This window comes from Schistocerca cancellata, chromosome 1, assembly GCF_023864275.1.
Source record: "Schistocerca cancellata isolate TAMUIC-IGC-003103 chromosome 1, iqSchCanc2.1, whole genome shotgun sequence".
Lineage (NCBI taxonomy): Eukaryota > Metazoa > Arthropoda > Insecta > Orthoptera > Acrididae > Schistocerca > Schistocerca cancellata.
The window spans coordinates 556,144,599-556,164,137 of NC_064626.1; the positions used below are offsets into that span (position 1 = coordinate 556,144,599).

The 19,539-nt window shown below is 43.6% G+C and overlaps 1 protein-coding gene across 3 annotated transcripts in view; it reads left to right on the forward strand.

Annotated features, from left to right (window-relative positions):
- LOC126180763 (fructosamine-3-kinase-like) overlaps positions 1–19,539 on the forward strand; it is a 62,052-nt gene that overhangs the window by 31,034 nt on the left and 11,479 nt on the right. For all 3 annotated transcript variants that reach the window (XR_007536692.1, XR_007536693.1, XM_049924718.1), the window contains exons 3-6: positions 4,664–5,002; positions 5,177–5,230; positions 7,349–7,490; positions 7,603–7,777. Coding sequence is in view for 1 of the 3 variants with exons in the window: in XM_049924718.1 (XP_049780675.1) it covers positions 4,664–5,002; positions 5,177–5,230; positions 7,349–7,490; positions 7,603–7,777 (710 nt within the window). In the remaining 2 variants the exon portion in view is untranslated. The remainder of the gene's footprint in view (positions 1–4,663; positions 5,003–5,176; positions 5,231–7,348; positions 7,491–7,602; positions 7,778–19,539) is intronic.

A 19,539-nucleotide genomic window follows, 5' to 3' on the forward strand; every position in this document is an offset into this window, starting at 1 on the left:
CCTTCCCAAATTGGCGATTGGTCCCTCCATCACGTGTTCGGGAGTTGTGACCTGAGGTTTGAAGGATCACCTAAGGCAGGTGTGCCTCCTTGTGAAGGGGGCCGCCAGTTGGAAGGAGTGTGCCATTGGAGATGCTGGCAATCATGGGGGATTTCCTCGCGATGAGTCATTTCTCCTACCCATCGATGTCTACGAAACGTAAACGTAATGAGGCTACTGATTCGAAGACCCTTCCCACTACACCGCAGTTCTTGTGGTCTTACGTACTGAAGACAGTCAGTCCTTTGCCACACTCAATCCATTTATTATTGAGAAAGGTGTTGATGCAATTGTTGGCCCTGTGAAATCCTGCTATCATTTACGGAATGGCACTTTGCTTTTGGAGATGACTTCTGATTCTCAAATACAACAACTGCTTGCTGCCTCACTTCTCCACGGCTACACTGTTCACGTTGAGGCACATAGAACTTTTTTGAATTCTTCCCGTGGTATAATTTACACCAGGCCGCTTGACGGTCTCACTGAGGCTGAAATACAGTCTTAACTCTGTGATCAGGGTGTCGTTGTTGTGTATCGTGTAGAGAAAAAGGTCGATTCCTTCTTCGTGCCCACCTGCACTCGTTTCCATACCTTTGATGTGGTGGTGCTGCTGTCCAAGATCAAAGCAGGCTATGAAATTATCACAGTCCGGCCGTACATTCCAAATCTGATGTACTGCTACCAGTGTCATCGTTTCAACCACAATCGAACATCTTGTTGACACCCAGCCAAATGCGTAACCTGTTGCTGGGATGCGCAGAAAAGCGAATGTCCGCCTCCATCTCCCCGCTGTATCAACTGCAATGGTGGCCATGCCGCCTCCTCTCGAGATTGTCCTGTGTATCTAGATGAGCGGGCTGTTCAAGAGATTTGGGTAAAGGAAAAAGTGCCTTACCTAGTAGCTCTCAAGTTACTGTCTAGTCGCAAACCCTGTGTTCTCTGGTATGGCACCTATAGTACTGTACTTGCTGCCCCTTGCTCAATGAAGGACATGACCACGCAGACATGTGACCTCCAATTCGGCTCTGAGGTTGTGAAATCGCTCAGTGTCAAGGTAGCATCGCCATCCTCCCGCCCCGCTGTGCAACAAACCGTCAAACCCTTTGTCTCAAGGGGCAAAGCAACCCATTACACAACCAGCAGGCAGGAAAGGACAAAGGAGTTCTCCCGTGAAGACTTCCTCCATCCCTGCAGCCAAACACCACCCAAGTCTTCCTCTAACCAGAAGGGCTTGAAGAAGTCCGCTAAAGACAAACGTTCTTCTCCTTCGCCAACTTGAAGATCCTGCTCGATGGTGTCGCCACGTCATCCCTTAGCCCAGCTGGCCTCCGTCTCGCCAGTGCACACCACCAACCGTTTCTCAGCGTTGGACTCACTCCACGGACCGACCACACAAGCACGCCGACACATCTGTGGACTCCACGGAGCAGGATCCTCCTGCTTCTGTGCCCTGTAGTAGTGACTCTACACCGGCTGTCACTCGGTGGCCTCTGAGTTGTCAACCCTACATCTCTTCCTTCTCATGACTGGCCTCCAGTGGAACATTCGTGGCCTTTGGTCCCACAAAGAGGATTTACGGCTGCTGTTAGCATCGCAGCATCCCCTTGTACTCTGCCTTCAGGAAATGAAATTGTGCCCTCACGACCGCTTTGAGCTTTCACATTACTGATTCGATTTGACCTTCCCCCTGAGGTCGGCATTCCATCTCATGGGGGCGTCATGTTGCTCATACGAGATGACCTCCTTCAACTCATCTCTCAGACTACCCATCTTCAAGCTGTTGTAGTTTCCTTTTCCATCCCTGCCAGACTTTTTCCCTCTGTACCATTTATGTCCCTCCGTCATCTGCTGCTGTCACCAGGGCAGACTTCCTTCAGCTTAGTGGGCAGCTACCTCCCCCATTTCTGCTACTCGGTCACTTTAACGCGCACCATCCCCTTTGGGATTCTCCCGGGACCTGTCAGAGAGGTCCCGTCCTACCCCTCCTTCTTTGATGATTCCTTTGATCGTCGGTATGGGGCTTGTCCCATTTACCTCCTGGAGTCCGCTTTTGTCACTTGCTACAGCGGCTTAACTTTATGCTACCTGCAGCCTTCCCAGTGGGTGTGAGCCCATCACCACCTTGGCTTGGTGAAGCGGCCCATGTTAACCTTGGTCTTCGTTCGCTTCCTAAGGACACTACTCCAGCGTTGGTCTATCACCTTCAGTTTCACGATCTTCGCATGGAATTTCGCGATAGTACCTTTGTATACACTAATGGCTCTCGGAGTGACCGTGGGGTTGGGTGTGTCTTCGTCATTGGCACCTGTGTCTTTCGATATTGGCTTCCAGCACATTCCTCAATATTTACAGCTGAGCTTTTCTCCTTGTATCTGGCCACAGGGTACATCTGGCAATGCAGCCTTCCCAATTGTTTCCTTTGCTCAGACTCACTCGGCACCCTCCAAAGTCTCTGTGTGCTGTACACTGCTCATCCCTTAGTGCAGCGGGTCCAGGAAAACTGTCACTTGCTCGCTCTTGGTGGAGCCAATGTCATGTTTGTATAGGTCCCTGGTCATTTCAGTCTGCCAGGAAAGGAGGCTGCTGACACTGCTGCCAAGGCTGCAGTCCTCATACCTCAGCCTGCGAGTACCTATATTCCCTCCGATGATCTCTGCATTGCCGTCTGTCAGGAGGTGGTGCCCCTTGGGAATCACCAATGGTCCTCCCTTCATGGGAATAAGCTTCAGATTATTAAGCCTCTCCCGGCACCTTGGACGACCTCCTATCGGCCCTCGTGCCGGGAGGAGATTATTTTAACTCGGCTGCTTATTGGGCACTGCCTTTTTAGCCATCGTCATTTGCTCAATGGTGCTACCCTGCCACTTTGTATGCATTGTGCCCAAATTTTTTAAATGTCCGCCACTTCCTGCTGGAATGCCTTTTTTTTTTTTAAACAGTTTACATTCCGGCTTGGGATTGCTTTCTGATTTATCACTCGTTTTAGCGAATGTCGTGCGGCCTCTCGACCCCGCTTTACTTTTTATCTGCCAAAGCACTATGGCGAAGGCAATTTAATTTTTAGTTTTGGACCTCCAGTTTTGTATGGGATTTTTTCAGCCTCTTTTCCACGTGCCTGTTTTTAGCTGTCACCTATTCTGTCCATTGGGACTGACGTATATCGTTTCCCTCCTATCTGTGTTCGTGTTCTATAGTTTTGACTTGGGCGCGTATGACACCAGTTGTTTTTTGCGCCCTAAACAAAACAAAAATAAAAAAAAACTGAGTTTGTTTTCAGTTTACACTGAACAGACTTTCCGATAACAATGGAAACAGTACTCTCTTGTCGAGTGGCAGTTGTTTAAACAATGGAAATAACACTTATTGTCATGCAGTAACTTGTTGATTGCTGTTTACTGGAGAAAAATGTTGCATTTTTTTTAGAGGCATGAATAATGTGCAAACTGGATAATCCACTTGAATAATCAGGAGTACACTGTAAGTGAATTTCGTTTCTTTAGGAAGTATTACAGCAAATGCAGACAAAAGTATATTGGATGTTAAGAAAAGAACTGAGATGGCCTAACAAAACTTCAGAAATAAGAGTAATTTACTAAAAAAAAATACCTTAAAATATAGACAATAAAGAAATTCATCAAGACATTTATTTGGATCATTTTAAGTTGTAGTTGAAAAGGATGGGCTATGGGGAAGCAGGAAAAGAAAAAAAATTAGAGGTAGCAGTATTGTGAAAAGGAAAGTTACTACTCACCATATAGCAGAGATGTTGAGTCACAGATAGGACAACAAAAAGATTGTCACAAACATAACTTTTGGCCAGTAAGGCCTTTCTCAAAATTAGACGACAAACACACACATACACCCTCACAAAAACGCAACTCACACACACGACTGCAATCTCAGACAACTGAGGCCACACTCTGAGGAGCAGCACCAGTGTATAATGGAAGTGGTGATTGGGTAGGGTTGAGGAGGAGGTTGGGTTGGGGAGGGGGAGGGATAGTAGGGCAGGGGTGGTGGACACACACATACACACACACACAATCACACACAATCACACACACACACACACACACACAAATGCAGTTCACACACGCGTGACCACTGTCTGGCCCTGGAAGCCAGAGACAGTGGTCATGTGTATGTGAGCTGTGTTTGCATGAATGTGTGTATGTATGGGTATGCTGTCTATTTCAGAAGAAGGCCTTCTGGTTGAAAGCTTATGTGTGTAGCAGTCTTTTCATTGTGCCTGTCTGTGACTCGACATATGGTGAGTAGCGGTCTATAATTTTCATAATATTGGCTTTTGTATTTTGTTGTTTTATCAGTAGGTGCAACGTTTGGTGCCTCTGTAAGTAACTGCATGATAGTGATCACCAATTGTAAAAAAATCTGCAACAATTGCTTCACTTTGTTAATGTGTGCTTTGACCTGTTCCACATTGCTGAAGATCCTCCTCTGTAATTGGCACTATACAGTATGACTGAATGGTGAAATAATGAATGAATGCAGTGCAAAATTTTGAGACTTTGGTATTGTGTTTGATGAGTGTTGACATTTGTTACCTATCTTAAACGACACAAGTGTGTTATTTATTTTCTGTACCATGTTTATTGTTTTTCAGGCAAGGGAGATATTTGATTGTGAATATGAAAGTCTAGAAGCTATTGCAGCAACAAACATAATATATGTCCCAAAGCCTCTTGCAATTGTGGACAATCCCTTGGGTGGAGCTTTGTTTGTTTCAGAGTATATTGATATGAAAACACTGAACCAGTTCTCTCAAGAACTTGGGCAGCAATTGGCAAGATTACACCTGCATAATGCTGTTCTGGGCAAACAAAAACTCAAAGGATTTGTAGGGAAGGAGGAAAATGTCCAATTTGTAAAAGAATTTGGTTTCCATGTTAAAACACGATTTGGGAACACACTTTTGGAAAATGAATGGTGCAGTGACTGGCCTGTAAGCATAAGTATTTTTGTAATAAAATTGTGATCATATGTATAAACATGAATCAAAGCAGATTTTTACCATTCCTTTGAAAAGGGAAGTGATGTTAATATTTCTGAAGATTGGGTATAAGCTGTTTCTGTATTATTGCTGTAGTCTTTCAAGTGATTCTTCTTTTTTTTACAGACCTTTTTCGTGAGACACAGACTCAGTTATCAATTTAGATTACTTGAGGAGAATGTAAGTATGCAAATGAGAAATGTAATATTTGTATGCTAATGAGGGAATTTGTCTTGTCAGCAGTTATCATCAATGTGTATTTTATCTTACAAAACTGAAAACAATTCAAAATAAGAATCCTCATTCCAGACATGGTATTTTTAATCATTTGGAAGTTCAACCCCTCTGGTGTGCCCCCCTCTCCTCACTCCCATACGACTTATCCACCATTATATCCTAAATTGTGATACTCCATCTCACGTGCTTACCCCTCTCTATAGTGAATGTCCTTCCACATCATTTGGGATGAGTGTGTATCATTGTGGTACAGACCAGTACTGGCCACAGTATGTTCACCCATAGCTTTCTTGATCAGAATTGTGTGTGTGTGTGTGTGTGTGTGTGTGTGTGTGTAAGCGCTTGCACACATTTGTGTGTTGTTGCAGAGAGAGAGAGAGAGCGAGAGAGAGAGGGAGAGAGAATTTTTTCCTTACTTTACATTGCCAGCAGAACTCTAAACAAGAGGACTTCCAATAATAAGCTCACCAGTGATGAATTACCTCAGGTAAAGGGACCAGTGACCACTAAATGTAATCCCTTTAAAAATCAGCAGTCAGTCTCTGTCTTCTTTCCCAAATTTTCCCTTATTCACAGGTAATTTACTGAATGTTTAGGATGTGAAGCCTTGATTTCTCTATTGCTTCTCTTCCTGTTCAACTTTGGAGCTATTGGTATTTGTATTTCTGCTTTCTGTTAGACGCTTCGCACCTTTCTGCTTCCACCTTCTCCACTTTTCATGTCTCCAGAAGGAAAATGTGTGAAATAGTTAAAATTCTTTTTCTTCGGGTATTGTGGTCAGTATTTTCATAAGTCTCTGTTGTCTTTATTCCAGAAACATTTGCCTTCATGGAGTCTGTTAGTATCCTATTGACATTTTGATATGAAAAATTGTGACACACACACACACACACACACACACACACACACACACACACACAGACTGCAATAGTGAAGTGTTTGTTGGACTTTGTCTTGCGTAAGTCCCTAAAATTTTATTTACCATTTCTGTATTCTCCTGCATGTTCTTGCAAAGCCTCAAACAATCAAACTCATTACTTTAAAGACACTTTATAAGTTACTTTCGTGGAAGGAAGGAAGGAAGATTGGAGTTTAACATCCCTTCGACAATGTGGTCAATAGAGACAGACTACTAGCTTGGATTATAAAAAGATGGGGAAGAAAATTGGCTGTGTCCATTTCAAAGGAGCTGTCCTGACATTTGCCTGGAATGATTTGGGGAAATTCTGGAAACATAGATCTGCCTGTCAAGATAGGAATTGGAACTGCCATTTTCACGAATGCTAGTCCACTGTGCTAACCACTGCCATCTTGCTCAGCTGCTTTCATAGATTCATTTCTTTTATCAGCAAAGGTGATACAGTGGTAAGACACTGAACTTCTATTCAGGAAGGCAGTAGTATAAATCTTTGCCCATCCATAGAGATTTAGGTTTGCATTACTTATCGAAATTGCTTAAGACAAATGTTGTGTTGGTTCCTTTAAAATGGACAGTGCTGATTTCCTTCCTCAATGTGAGTTTGTGCTCTGTTCTTCATGATATCATTCTTAGGACATTAAACCCTAATCTTTCTATCTTCTGTCCATCTCTCTTGCTGATCATAGGCCAATATTTTCATTTGGAAACTGCTGGTTGTTCTTGTTTTTCACTGAATCCATCATTCTACTTTTACACATTTCTAGGTTATACATATTCTTTTCCACACACTCCAAAAAATATAATATTTCAATAGTTGGTCTCTTTTATTGCAGAAAGAATAGTTTATTATAGTGTTAAAACTTGAATAGTAAAATAAATTATTTATTATGTTACTATGAGAATATTGTTTCAAATGAGTAAATGATTTCATTAAGGTGTTCTGTTGCCAATAAATCTTAGTATTTTAATTTTGCTACCATTTGTGGTATGTGCATGACACTTTAGAAAAAATATGTTCAGTATTGAGTGATAGTACAATATATATCAAGGGAATACATTGATTGCCAGCATGACTTATTTGTAAGTAAAATGCAGAGCAGAGTATTGTAGTTTGTGCATGACAGATTTTATGTTTTCTACAGTATGCAGATGCTGAGGCACGAGAACTGTGGTCACAGCTACTTAGGAAACTACCACAGTTTTTTGAAGGCGCAGATATAAAACCATCGTTATTGCATGGGAACTTACAAAGAGACAATATTGCGGAAACTAACACTCATCCAGGTAAGACAAATGTAGAAACATTGTCATAAAAAAAATAAAAATAAAAATAAAAAAAAATAAGTAAATGAAAAGTAATATGTTTGAAAACTCATTTGTGGTTTGTTTTTTACAGTCACTTTTCATCCAGCATCTTTTTTTGGTCATCAAGATTTTGATCTGGTTACTTCACAAATGTATGGTGGTCTTGGACAAGCATTCTATAATGCGTATTATGACATAATACCTAGGGCCCCGGGTTCAAGGAAAAGGAATCAGATCTATAAATTATTTCATCTCCTAAATAAGTGGCAAGTATTCATGTGAAATATTCGAACAAAATGTAGGTGACTATAATACATATTAATTGCTGTCCTGTCATTAGCCTCTTTGCACACTTTTGCAAGCACTGTTGGTAGTGACATTATGAAACATAATGTGCTATATAGAGCATAAATATCAACTATGCTGCCTGAACATCACGACAAGCAAATTGTTTGAATGAATGCTGAGTTTAAACACTTGTTACCTAGCTTTGGGACATCTGTTTCATTATATTTGTATTAAGCATGTCCGGACATGTAATGTTTGGGGCCTCAGTGGATATCATTGATCGAGATATCAAACAAGCAGTGTAATTGTACCATGAAGTAACATCATCCAGTCAACAAAATTATGCTAGTTATGCTCCCTGGAAATTACTGCAAAATATCACAGAAATCCACAATTTCATATGAAATTAATAAAGGGGATGCATTGTTGGGAGAGGGGTAAAGATTGCTGTATCTGTGGTATTTTTGATGAAGCTACATGTGCCCCTAGAGCGTTCTAAATGGCAAGTGTCTCAGATAGCTCATCATTTGTTTGAAGAGTGTGTTCTTCCTTAGCTAGTGACTTATGCACATCACAAGTCCTCTGTAACCATAAGCTTGACTCACAGGCAGACCCAAATTTCCATATTCCATCAACCATTTGTTGACATGTGCTCGGATAGCCAAATGGTAGGCGACCGCTCATGATAAGCATGAAATACGGGTTTCAGTCCCAGTCCAGCACGAATTTTCATTGTCGTCATCTCATTATACACCTGATAATTGTCCATATTTGCAACTGCAGATACATTTCATGTATTTCATAATGGCTACAGTCACTGCATTGTTGCATCGTAATTTGGAATAACTTAGGCACTGCAATATTGTATTTATTAGCCGACGTCGAGCAAGCGGCTTTCAAGTAAAATGTCTCCACTGTACGGCAGTATACATAATGGATGTGCGAGTACAGGCTGTAGATGCATGGTTGGTGACACGGAAGTTTGTGTATGCTTGTGAGCTATGCTCGAATGGCCAAATGGTTAGAGCACCACTTGAGATAAGTGGAAAATCCGGGTTTGAGTCCTGATGCAGCACAAATTATTACTATCGTCATTCCATTGTGCAGCTGATGGTTGTCCATATTCACAACCGCAAACACATTTCGTGTATCAATTGTACAAGGTTTACCCAGGCAAGTTGGGCTCTGTCTGGGTGGACACTTACTTCCCTGCATGCTTATTGAACTTCCATGAAGCCTAAATCCCTTATTTCTACTCACAGTAGTTCGGTTAGTCCATTGGGCATTATTAACACCCAAATCTCAAAGCGACCTTGTGTGGCTAATCCACCCAAAAAGTGGTAATTGAAGAGGACAGTTTCCTATGGTGTAATTTATTTATTTGCTGAAGGTTCATTTGAAAAATTGTCAACTGTCTACATCCATAAAGCTCTAGAGGGTCTTGCAGGACAACTTAAATCTATGAAGAGGCTGCACATTGATACACTTCTAATTGAGATACTGGAAGCTACCCAAGTAAACACATTATCAAATTGATGACGGGTGACACAGTCACTGTGAAGGTGACAGCAGTCCAGCGTTACGAAAATTTGTAAATTCCACAACAGTCTCTGATTGCAAATATTTGTTTATTCAATTACTGGTTTCAGTCATCATGATTGTCTTCAGATTGATCTGAAAAGAGAATTTGTGCTTATGGTAAACACTCATAATCCGTAATGCTGAGCCATTGCATGCTGTACTATGCTCACAACTATCGTGCAAACAGCTGAGGGGGCATGGCTGCAAGATGTCACTGGCCAAATGCATCTACATCTACATGGATACCCTGCAAATCACACTTAAGTGCCTGGCAGAGGTTTCATCGAACGAACCTTCACAATAATTCTCTATTATTCCAGTTTCGAACAATGCTCGGAAAAACCGAACATATATATCTTTCTGTACGAGCTCTGATTTCCATTGTTTTATTATGATGATTGTTCCCCCTATGTAGGTCAGTGTCAACAGTGTAATACAAAGTCATAAATATGACCTTAGACATACTGTGTAAAACTAAATCAGATATATTAAAATGCACTTCAAGAAAAAGGAAGAGTTTAATGTGGGTCCAAAGAGAATTTAGTTTAAATTATAAAAGGTATTGGAAATAAGTGTGCATGAAATATGCAATATAATAAAAGGTAAGATCACAGGCACAGTGGCATACCAAGAACCAATATAAGAAACTGTGTGCGGCATGGGGCCAAGACATAATGCAAATGGACAGAATAAGAAATGCAATTTAATAAAGGCTCAAGAGCTTAAATAAAGGTATCATAATGACACTTCATTCAAAAATTATAGACACTAGTTCCTAGTGGTTGTCTGTGAAAGCAGCATATCAAAGCAAGAGGAAAAGGCTGTGGGCACATCAGGCTTGCCGAATCCGAGACAAAGAAATGTGGACAGCTCAGGACTAGAGGAGAAATTGAGCTCCACCAGTTTGTAAGACCTTCAACAGCCTGTCATATAATGAAAAATAAGTGTTCTGTGCAAATTTATTCTGTTGATTAAGAAGTTTAGAAGGGTGGTGTAAGAGCATATTTCTGATGTATCGTGCTGTTGCAAACTGGATTTGGCCAGCAACATCTAGTGGCTATGCCCCCTCATCTGTGAGCACCTTAGTTGTGAGCACAGTACGCCAGAAATGACCTGACATTTCGGATTATGAGTGTTTACCATTTTGTCACGATTTTACTCTATGTGATGCCATTTATGGCTATATATTTTATTCTCTTATTCTGTAGACTTCATGAAGACAGGTATGTTTGCTAACTTTCCGGACTATTTATATTACTATACCATTTGTAATAGTTGATAGCCTACAAATACACACATTTTTACATGAATATGCACATATTCTCTTTTCGGATCAATCTGAAGGTGATCATAATGACTGAAATGGGTAATTGAATAAACAAATATTTGGGATCGGATACTGTTGTGGTATATACAAAGTTATCAAATGCTGAAGTAATTGGAGAAGGTACTATTAACAGTGAGCAGAACAGTGGGCTCAGTTGTTGTAAAGGAGTTATGCGTGGGGACTTTGTGGTTACAGATACCAAAAAACTCTTGCAGGAGTGAGAAAGTGAATGTATCAGTGAAGCCCAGAACTTTGTGAAAAGGGTTAGGGTTAAGCTCCCAAATCCATTCATTCTACAAAAGTCATTTGAATATATTGTGGCAGGCTTTTTCCATCTTAAAGTCGGTTCCTACGAATTTAATCCAATGCATTTGCTTAAGTGTCAATGCTTTGGTCACACCACCATGTGTTGTAAGGTCAGGCTCCATGTGGAAGATGCAGCTCCACTGGCCATGAGCCTGGTATTCAATGTACTGCCCCACCCATGTTTGTCAATTAGTCCCAAGCCCATCCAGTTTGGAGTAAAGAATGCCTTGTCCAGATGCATTGAAGAAGACATTTAAAGCCATGCTGCCACCCAGGTCTCATGAAATCTTTTGCCTCAGTATTGAAGTAGTCTATATAGAAGACTAGTGTGGGCATGTAGACTTTTGACTGCTGAGCACAGCACATTGACCTGCAACTGTACGTGCAGCTGCAGGCCTGCACCGCTACTCCCACAACCAAGCCTCCAAACACTGAAATAATGGTGTTTGTGGAAACCAATGATGGGAAGGATAGCAGACTTTCATAGCAACAGTAGAAGAGACCCAGCAAAATTTCTGTTAAAATGGCCTTGCCTTGCCACCATGCCCAAAACCCAAGCTGCGGACAAAAACCAACAGACCAGAATGATCAGGTCCTAAGCCATCAGACCATGTGACCTTGATCCTGTCTGCAAAATCACATGGTAACCACAACATCAATGGTATGGACATCAACATCTACCTGAAGGAACCGATGAGTACAAGTAACCCCCCTTTGCTGCAGTCTCCCCAACGTGCAGGAAAGACAGAGGAAAACTTCTCCGTTAAGATAGCTTCTGTACTTCTGGGTTTAGGACACGTAAGGAGGAACTGCATTGGGTAGAGAAATGTTTATGTCATCAGGAGACTCATTTTATATTATCTGATGCCCCTTCTCTCCCTCATGACCAGCCCACAAGCAGTTGCTATATCAGTGCATGTGTGTAACAGGTTGACAATACTATTCCTCTAACTGTCCCCACATGAGGTGCTAGGTGAAAAGGCTCTCTGTGATCTTCTTACTCAGCTCCTGTGCACCTTCCTCCTCTGAGGTGATATTAATGCACACCGTGTGCTTTGGGGCTCTGCCACCACCTGCCCCAGAAATACAGCAATTGAAAGCCTTCTCTTCTCCTCATGTGTATGTTCATTGAATGTGGGGCTGAGCATGCACTTCAGCACTGGTACAGGGTAGTTCAGTGCTGTCAGTCTCTTGGTACGCTCTCTGACCCTTGCACACAGCTTTCAGTGGAAAGGGGCTGATGACATGCACTCAGGTGATCACTTCATGATCTGGATTCACCTGCCAGACAGAGTAATGCCCGACACAAAGCTGCCTCAATGGGTGTTCAGTAAATCAGGCTGTATGCTTTGCAGCTGACTTGCTATGTTTGAACAGTGTCTAGGAATGGGTGAATCATATTACGACAATATCCACCATGCTGCTGCAGCATCTAATATGCAGTCTGTAGGCCAGCTGAAAAGGCTACCTGTCCCTTGGTGGGGTGATGAATGCTGTTCTGTAATCAGGTGGGTGGTTCACTCTAGGTTCAAGTGCTGATCAGCTGCAGAAAAAATCTCAGCCCTTTGGGTACCAAGTGTGAAATGTCACTGAATTGTTAGGAACAGTAAAAAGAGACCGTGGCAACAGTTTCTGACCACCATAAACCATTCCACTAAAAGTCCAGCTATGTAGGAGACTGTCAGGAGAATTTCTAGGAGAGGAGGAAAGAGCCCAGTGGCTGCTGAAATGGGGAGTGGCAGTTTCCAGACCATCTCTTGAGACATTGCCCAGACAATTGCAGCCTATTTTGCCACACTTTGCATTACCAGCCAGAATTCAACTTCCCAGTGGTACAGAGTGGCTGCTGAGAAGGGCAGTTGGGACTTCAGGTCCACCACTTGCGAAGAATACGGCCATCTCTTCTCTATGTGGGTGCTGGATTTCACATTATCTGTGACCTGTGATGCATCATTTAGTCGTGGTTAGAGCTTCCATTATAGTATACTATGGCACTCACAGGGTGGAGCCAACATATCGTACTCATTCTTTTTAACTTCATTTGGATGTCAGGATACTTTCCCGACCTGTGGCGAGAGGTATTTTTAATTCCACTTTTACTCCCCAGTGGGCTCACGGTTGTTTTGTGAGGTAGTGTGCGGTAGACATCGGGCCCCGAGCTATTGCAGCCCTTTCTTCCTTCCTGGGCTGCATTAACTTCTCCGTGCCTCTCCCTCCTTGTCCTCGTTCCTCCCCCTCTCTTGGTTTTCCTGCATTAGTTGACCTGGCTATCCACACGGTTTCCCGTATTCCTTGCAATTTTGTCCCCCTTGCATTTTCTCTTCCATCTCTCCCTAAAAGCAAATGTATCTTCACTGTTACAGATGATAATTGATAACACGTTTCCGGTTTCCAAACAGTTACTTACATTAGATGTAAGTTTTCATTGAAAAAAGTTTTACTGTTGCTGGTCTTGCTCCACCAGAGGCAGCGATGGCACTTGTACCAATCTGCCAGTTAGTGCTTGCCAGTGTGCAGTGTTGGCGTCTGCTGCTGCTGACTATGCGATCACTGCACTATCGCATTCCACATGGCACGTCTTCCTTTTTGGCGTTTTTGATCTCCATTTGGGGCTTGACCTCCACTTCTACATTTTCTGTATGTAGTGTGAACCATTTAAGGAATACCTCCCTCCCTAGTGTCTACGGCATGGATTCCTCTTCTCCCTTCCTTCCCCTCTTCCTCCTATGTCATAGCCCCCTCACCACCCTGATAGGTAACCAGCACATGTAGCCAAGCCAGATGGCCCTTGCTGTGGCTGGGTGACACCTGTGGGGAGAGTCCCCGGTCGGAGTGGGTGGTATCAGGGCAGATGCTCTGTGAATGAAGCGTATCAAGCTCCAGATATCTAGCTGTTCTCCTATAGCCATCTCTTCGATAACAGAATGCTGCTTTGCTTCCTGTGACCCTGAAGCCTACCCTTTCCTGGCTACACCCTGGGAGAAGGGCCAGACTCGCCAGATTGGGGTGAAACACTTTCTACATCTACATCTACATTTATACTCCACAAGCCACCCAACAGTGTGTGGCGGAGGGCACTTTACATGCCACTGGCATTACCTCCCTTTCCTGTTCCAGTCGTGTATGGTTCGCGGGAAGAACGACTGTCTGAAAGCCTCCGTGTGCGCTCTAATCTCTCTAATTTTACATTTGTGATCTCCTCGGGAGGTATAAGTAGGGGGAAGCAATATATTCGATACCTCATCCAGAAACGCACCCTCACGAAACCTGGCGAGTAAGCTACACCGCGATGCAGAGCGCCTCTCTTGCAGAGTCTGCCACTTGAGTTTGTTAAACATCTCCGTAACGCTATCACGGTTACCAAATAACCCTGTGACGAAACGCGCCGCTCTTCTTTGGATCTTCTCTATCTCCTCCGTCAACCCGATCTGGTACGGATCCCACACTGATGAGCAATACTCAAGTATAGGTCGAACGAGTGTTTTGTAAGCCACCTCCTTTGTTGATGGACTACATTTTCTAAGGACTCTCCCAATGAATCTCAACCTGGTACCCGCCTTACCAACAATTAATTTTATATGGTCATTCCACTTCAAATCGTTCCGCACACATACTCCCAGATATTTTACAGAAGTAACTGCTACCAGTGTTTGTTCCGCTATCATATAATCATACAATAAAGGATCCTTCTTTCTATGTATTCGCAATACATTACATTTGTCTATGTTAAGGGTCAGTTGCCATTCCCTGCACCAAGTGCCTATCCGCTGCAGATCTTCCTGCATTTCGCTACAATTTTCTAATGCTGCAACTTCTCTGTATACTACAGCATCATCCACGAAAAGCCGCATGGAACTTCCGACACTATCTATTAGGCCATTTATATATATTGTGAAAAGCAATGGTCCCATAACACTCCCCTGTGGCACGCCAGAGGTTACTTTAACGTCTGTAGACGTCTCTCCATTGATAACAACATGCTGTGTTCTGTTTGCTAAAAACTCTTCAATCCAGCCACACAGCTGGTCTGATATTCCGTAGGCTCTTACTTTGTTTATTAGGCGACAGTGCGGAACTGTGTCGAACGCCTTCCGGAAGTCAAGAAAAATAGCATCTACCTGGGAGCCTGTATCTAATATTATCTGGGTGTCATGAACAAATAAAGCGAGTTGGGTCTCACACGATTGCTGTTTCCGGAATCCATGTTGATTCCTACATAGTAGATTCTGGGTTTCCAAAAACGACATGATACTCGAGCAAAAAAACATGTTCTAAAATTCTACAACAGATCGACGTCAGAGATATAGGTCTATAGTTTTGCGCATATGCTCGACGACCCTTCTTGAAGACTGGGACTACCTGTGCTCTTTTCCAATCATTTGGAAACTTCTGTCCCTCTAGAGACTTGCGGTACACGGCTGTTAGAAGGGGGGCAAGTTCTTTCGCGTACTCTGTGTAGAATCCAATTGGTATCCCATCAGGTCCAGTGGACTTTCCTCTGTTGAGTGATTCCAGTTGCTTTTCTATTCCTTTGACACTTATTTCAATGTCGGCCATTTTTTCGTTTGTGCAAGGATTTAGAGAAGGAACTGCAGTGCGGTCTTCCTCTGTGAAACAGCTTTGGAAAAAGGTGTTTAGTATTTCAGCTTTACGCGTGTCATCCTCTGTTTCAATGCCTTCATCATCCCAGAGTGTCTGGATATGCTGTTTCGAGCCACTTACTGATTTAACGTAAGACCAGAACTTCCTAGGATTTTCCCTGCTATATGGCCTGTACTAGTATGGATGGGGGCACATTCATCGCCACAAAGCATTTATTTTTTGTGGAAAATGTGAAAGACATCTTTGATGAAGTGGAGTCTCTCAGTAAGATGCAGTTGGGTTCTCTCTTTCAATACTTCAGCTGCCCAATCTGCAGCTTTTAATGCTTCTAATCTCTTGGCAATGTCCCGGTGTCCATTACACATAACAAGTCTTTGAATAGTTCTAGCGAGTCATTTTACAATAGGACCTCATCCTTTAAACTGATGAACTCCATGCCAATCTGGGATGACAGGGTATTCGTTTTGTTTGGCATGTGCAGGAAGGTCATAAGGACAACCCCACAGATACCGTCACCTTTATTTTGGCTTTTAAGGGAGGTCGCCTCCCAGAGAAGGTCAAGGTTGTGGGTTTTCAGTGTGATGTGAAGCCGTATGTCCTGCCACAAGGTGGTTTTGGTGCTTGTATTTCGGGCATGTGTTCCTGATGTACGGTGGACCCTCTGTGTGATGACTTTGGACACCCACTCCATGAGGGCAGCCGTTGGGTACTGCCACCCGTGTGTGTAAATTGTCACAACTGTCACTCTCCATGCTGACCAGGTTGCCCAGCTTATAAGAAATAAAAGAAGATACAAGCATATAAGTCCCTGGATCGTTTCTTACACTGAGGCTCGTCAGAAATTTGACCAACTCCATCCTGTGTTGATGCCCTCTACTTTTGCTTCTCTTACATCCTTTCCCCCTCCTTCCTCTTCCTTACTCTAGTCCCGTCCCCCTCTCATGTCCCCCTTCCCTGTGGTTCCCATGCTCTCCCTGGCCAAAGAAGTGCCCACCTTCTTTGGTGCCTGCCGGTGATGTGGCTCTCCCACCTGTGATTCTCAGGCCGGAGGCTCTACCTTGATGCCCAGTCCCTGACTGTGGCCCCGCCCCCCTCCCACTTCTGTTTCTTGGTTCTTATTTTTTACTATCAGCTTACTCGGTTGTTCCAAATTCGTCATTTGAAGATTGGCTGTTGGTATAAACTCAATGTTGTTCACTTGCCTTTTGGGGTCCGGATCATTCAACCCTTGTCCATCTGTACCGGGCATTAGTTATGTCTTGTTTCGACTATGGTTGTCAAGTTTATGGATCAGCTGCCCCTTCCATGCTGCTCTTCTTGGACATGGTCCACCATCTTGGTACCTGTTTAGCCGCTGATGCCTTTCTCAGTAGCCCTGTTGATAGCATTCTGGTCGACACTGGGATCCCTTCCCTTTTGATTCAGCTATCCCAGCTCCTGGTTTCCTATGCCATCACTATTCACTCTTCTGCTGCACACCCCTCCTATTCTGTGGTTTTTTGTGGCTTTTGGCCCCTGTCCACCTGCTGCCAACCTTTGGGTGGGTTTATCGGTTGGGCTGTGCCTCGCTTCTCTCCACCATGACTTCCATCTCCCATCCTTGTCCTCTTACCAAAGTTCTCTCCCAACCACACTCCCTTGGTTAGTTCCTCGGCAACGGATTCAGAAGGATCTCTTCCGGGTCTAAAAGCCTCCATCGCTCCAATGGTTTGCCATTGTTTGTTCCAAATGCTCTTACGGGAGTTTCAGGATGCCTTTGTTTTTACACTTATGGCTTCTAAATCTGCTGATCACATGGGATTTGCCTTCAAGTCTTGTGTTGGCACAGAACATACCTCTTGCCTGCCAAGCATGGGGTGTTTACTGTGGAACTGATGACCATCTATTGGGCCCTCTTTTTTGTTAAACTGTCCTCCCTCATCTGAGTTTTGTTATGTACAGAATGAGTGAGTCACCTTTAGGCTATTACTCAGTGTTTTTCCCACCACCCCTTGGTCTCTGCCATGCATGGCCTTCTCACTAGTCTTGGTAATGCTGCTTGCTCGGTTGACTTCCTCTGGGTTCCTGGGCCCTTAGGTATTCTGGGTAATGAACTTGTTGATTATCTGTCGGAGAGGGGGAGGGGCAGGCGGCCATCTACCCCATGTTCTCAGTGATCCCTCAGGGGGCAGATGGATGGCTTTACATCAAATTCCTTTTTAGAATTATATTAATATCTTCAGCTGCAAATGGCGTTGATATGTATCAACGAGGTCAGGTGAAAATGTGTGCCCCAATTGGGACTCGAACCCGGGATCTCCTGCTTACATGCCAGATGCTCTATCCATCTGAGCCACTGAGGACACAGAGGATAGTGCGGCTTTAGGGACTATCTTGCACACGCCTCTTGTGAGACCCACATTCTCACCTTGTATGTCCACACACTACCTTCGTAGTGTCCCACCCCAACACACTCATTACTCGTAGAAGATATTCTTACCAAGTCCCGTAAGAGTTCGGGGAATATGTGCGCATCCACACAGAAGAAGGTCACGGCCGATATTGCCAGAACTATATACTTTTATGGATATGGTGTCTAGAATGAAATTAGAATTATATTAATACCTTCAGCTGCTAACGGGCGTTGATATATAGCAACGAGGACAGGTGAAAATGTGTGCCCTGATCAGGAATCAAACCCGGGATCTCCTGCTTAGGGACCGATGACCGTTGCAGTCTGGTCCCTTTAATCCCACAAACCAACGAACCATCTCCTGCTTACATGGCAGACGCTCTATCCATGTGAGCCACTGAGGACACAGGTCATCAATGGTGGCTCTTCTTTCAGACATGTCCAAAGGAACAGACACCATATCCATTTAAGTATATAGTTCTGGCAATACTGGCCATGACCTCCTTCTTCTGTGCAAATGCACACATATTCCCCGAACTGTTACGGGACTTGGTAAGAATATCTTCCACGAGTAATGAGTGTGTTGGGGTGGGACACTACGAAGGTAGTGTGTGGACATACAAGGTGAGAATGTGGGTCTTGCGGGAGGCGTGGGCGAGATAGTCCCTGCAGTCGCACTATCCTCTGTGTTCTCGGTGGCTCAGATGGATAGAGCATCTGCCATGTAAGCAGGAGATCCCGTGTTCAAGTCCCGATTGGGGCACACATTTTCACCTGTCCTCGTTGATATATATCAATGCCCTGTAGCAGCTGAAGATATTAATATAATTCTAATTTCGTTCTAGACAGCTGCAGGTCATCAATGGTGGCTGTTCTCTCGGACATGTCCGACAGAACATACACCACATCCATATAAGTATAAATTCCTTTTTGCTCAGTCATAGGCTGACACTTGGGAGTCTACCCCATGTCTAATAAACTTTGCGTCATCAAGGAGACTTGCACCTATGCAGAACTATTAGGGGTAAATAATAATAAAAAAAAAAGAGTTGCCACAGAAATTAGAAAAGCAAGAGATGAACTGATTGAACTCTTTGAAACATCTTCTTCTTCTTCTTCTTCTGTAGCCCACATCTCGTGGTCGTGCGGTAGCGTTCTCGCTTCCCACGCCCGGGTTCCCGGGTTCGATTCCCGGCGGGGTCAGGGATTTTCTCTGCCTCGTGATGGCTGGGTGTTGTGTGCTGTCCTTAGGGTAGTTAGGTTTAAGTAGTTCTAAGTTCTAGGGAACTGATGACCGTAGATGTTAAGTCCCATAGTGCTCAGAGCCATTTGAACCATCTTCTTCTGTAGTGGTCAATCCAAGGATTGGTTTGCAACAGCTACAATGGCAGCTTGTCTCCATTCTGTGCGTCTTTCAGCTTTTCTCTTCATTTCTTTATAGGTGTTACATCCCACATCTTTCACGATTTGATCCATGTACCTCAGTCGTGGTCTTCCTCTAGGTCTTTTTCCCTCGATATATCCCTCTATGA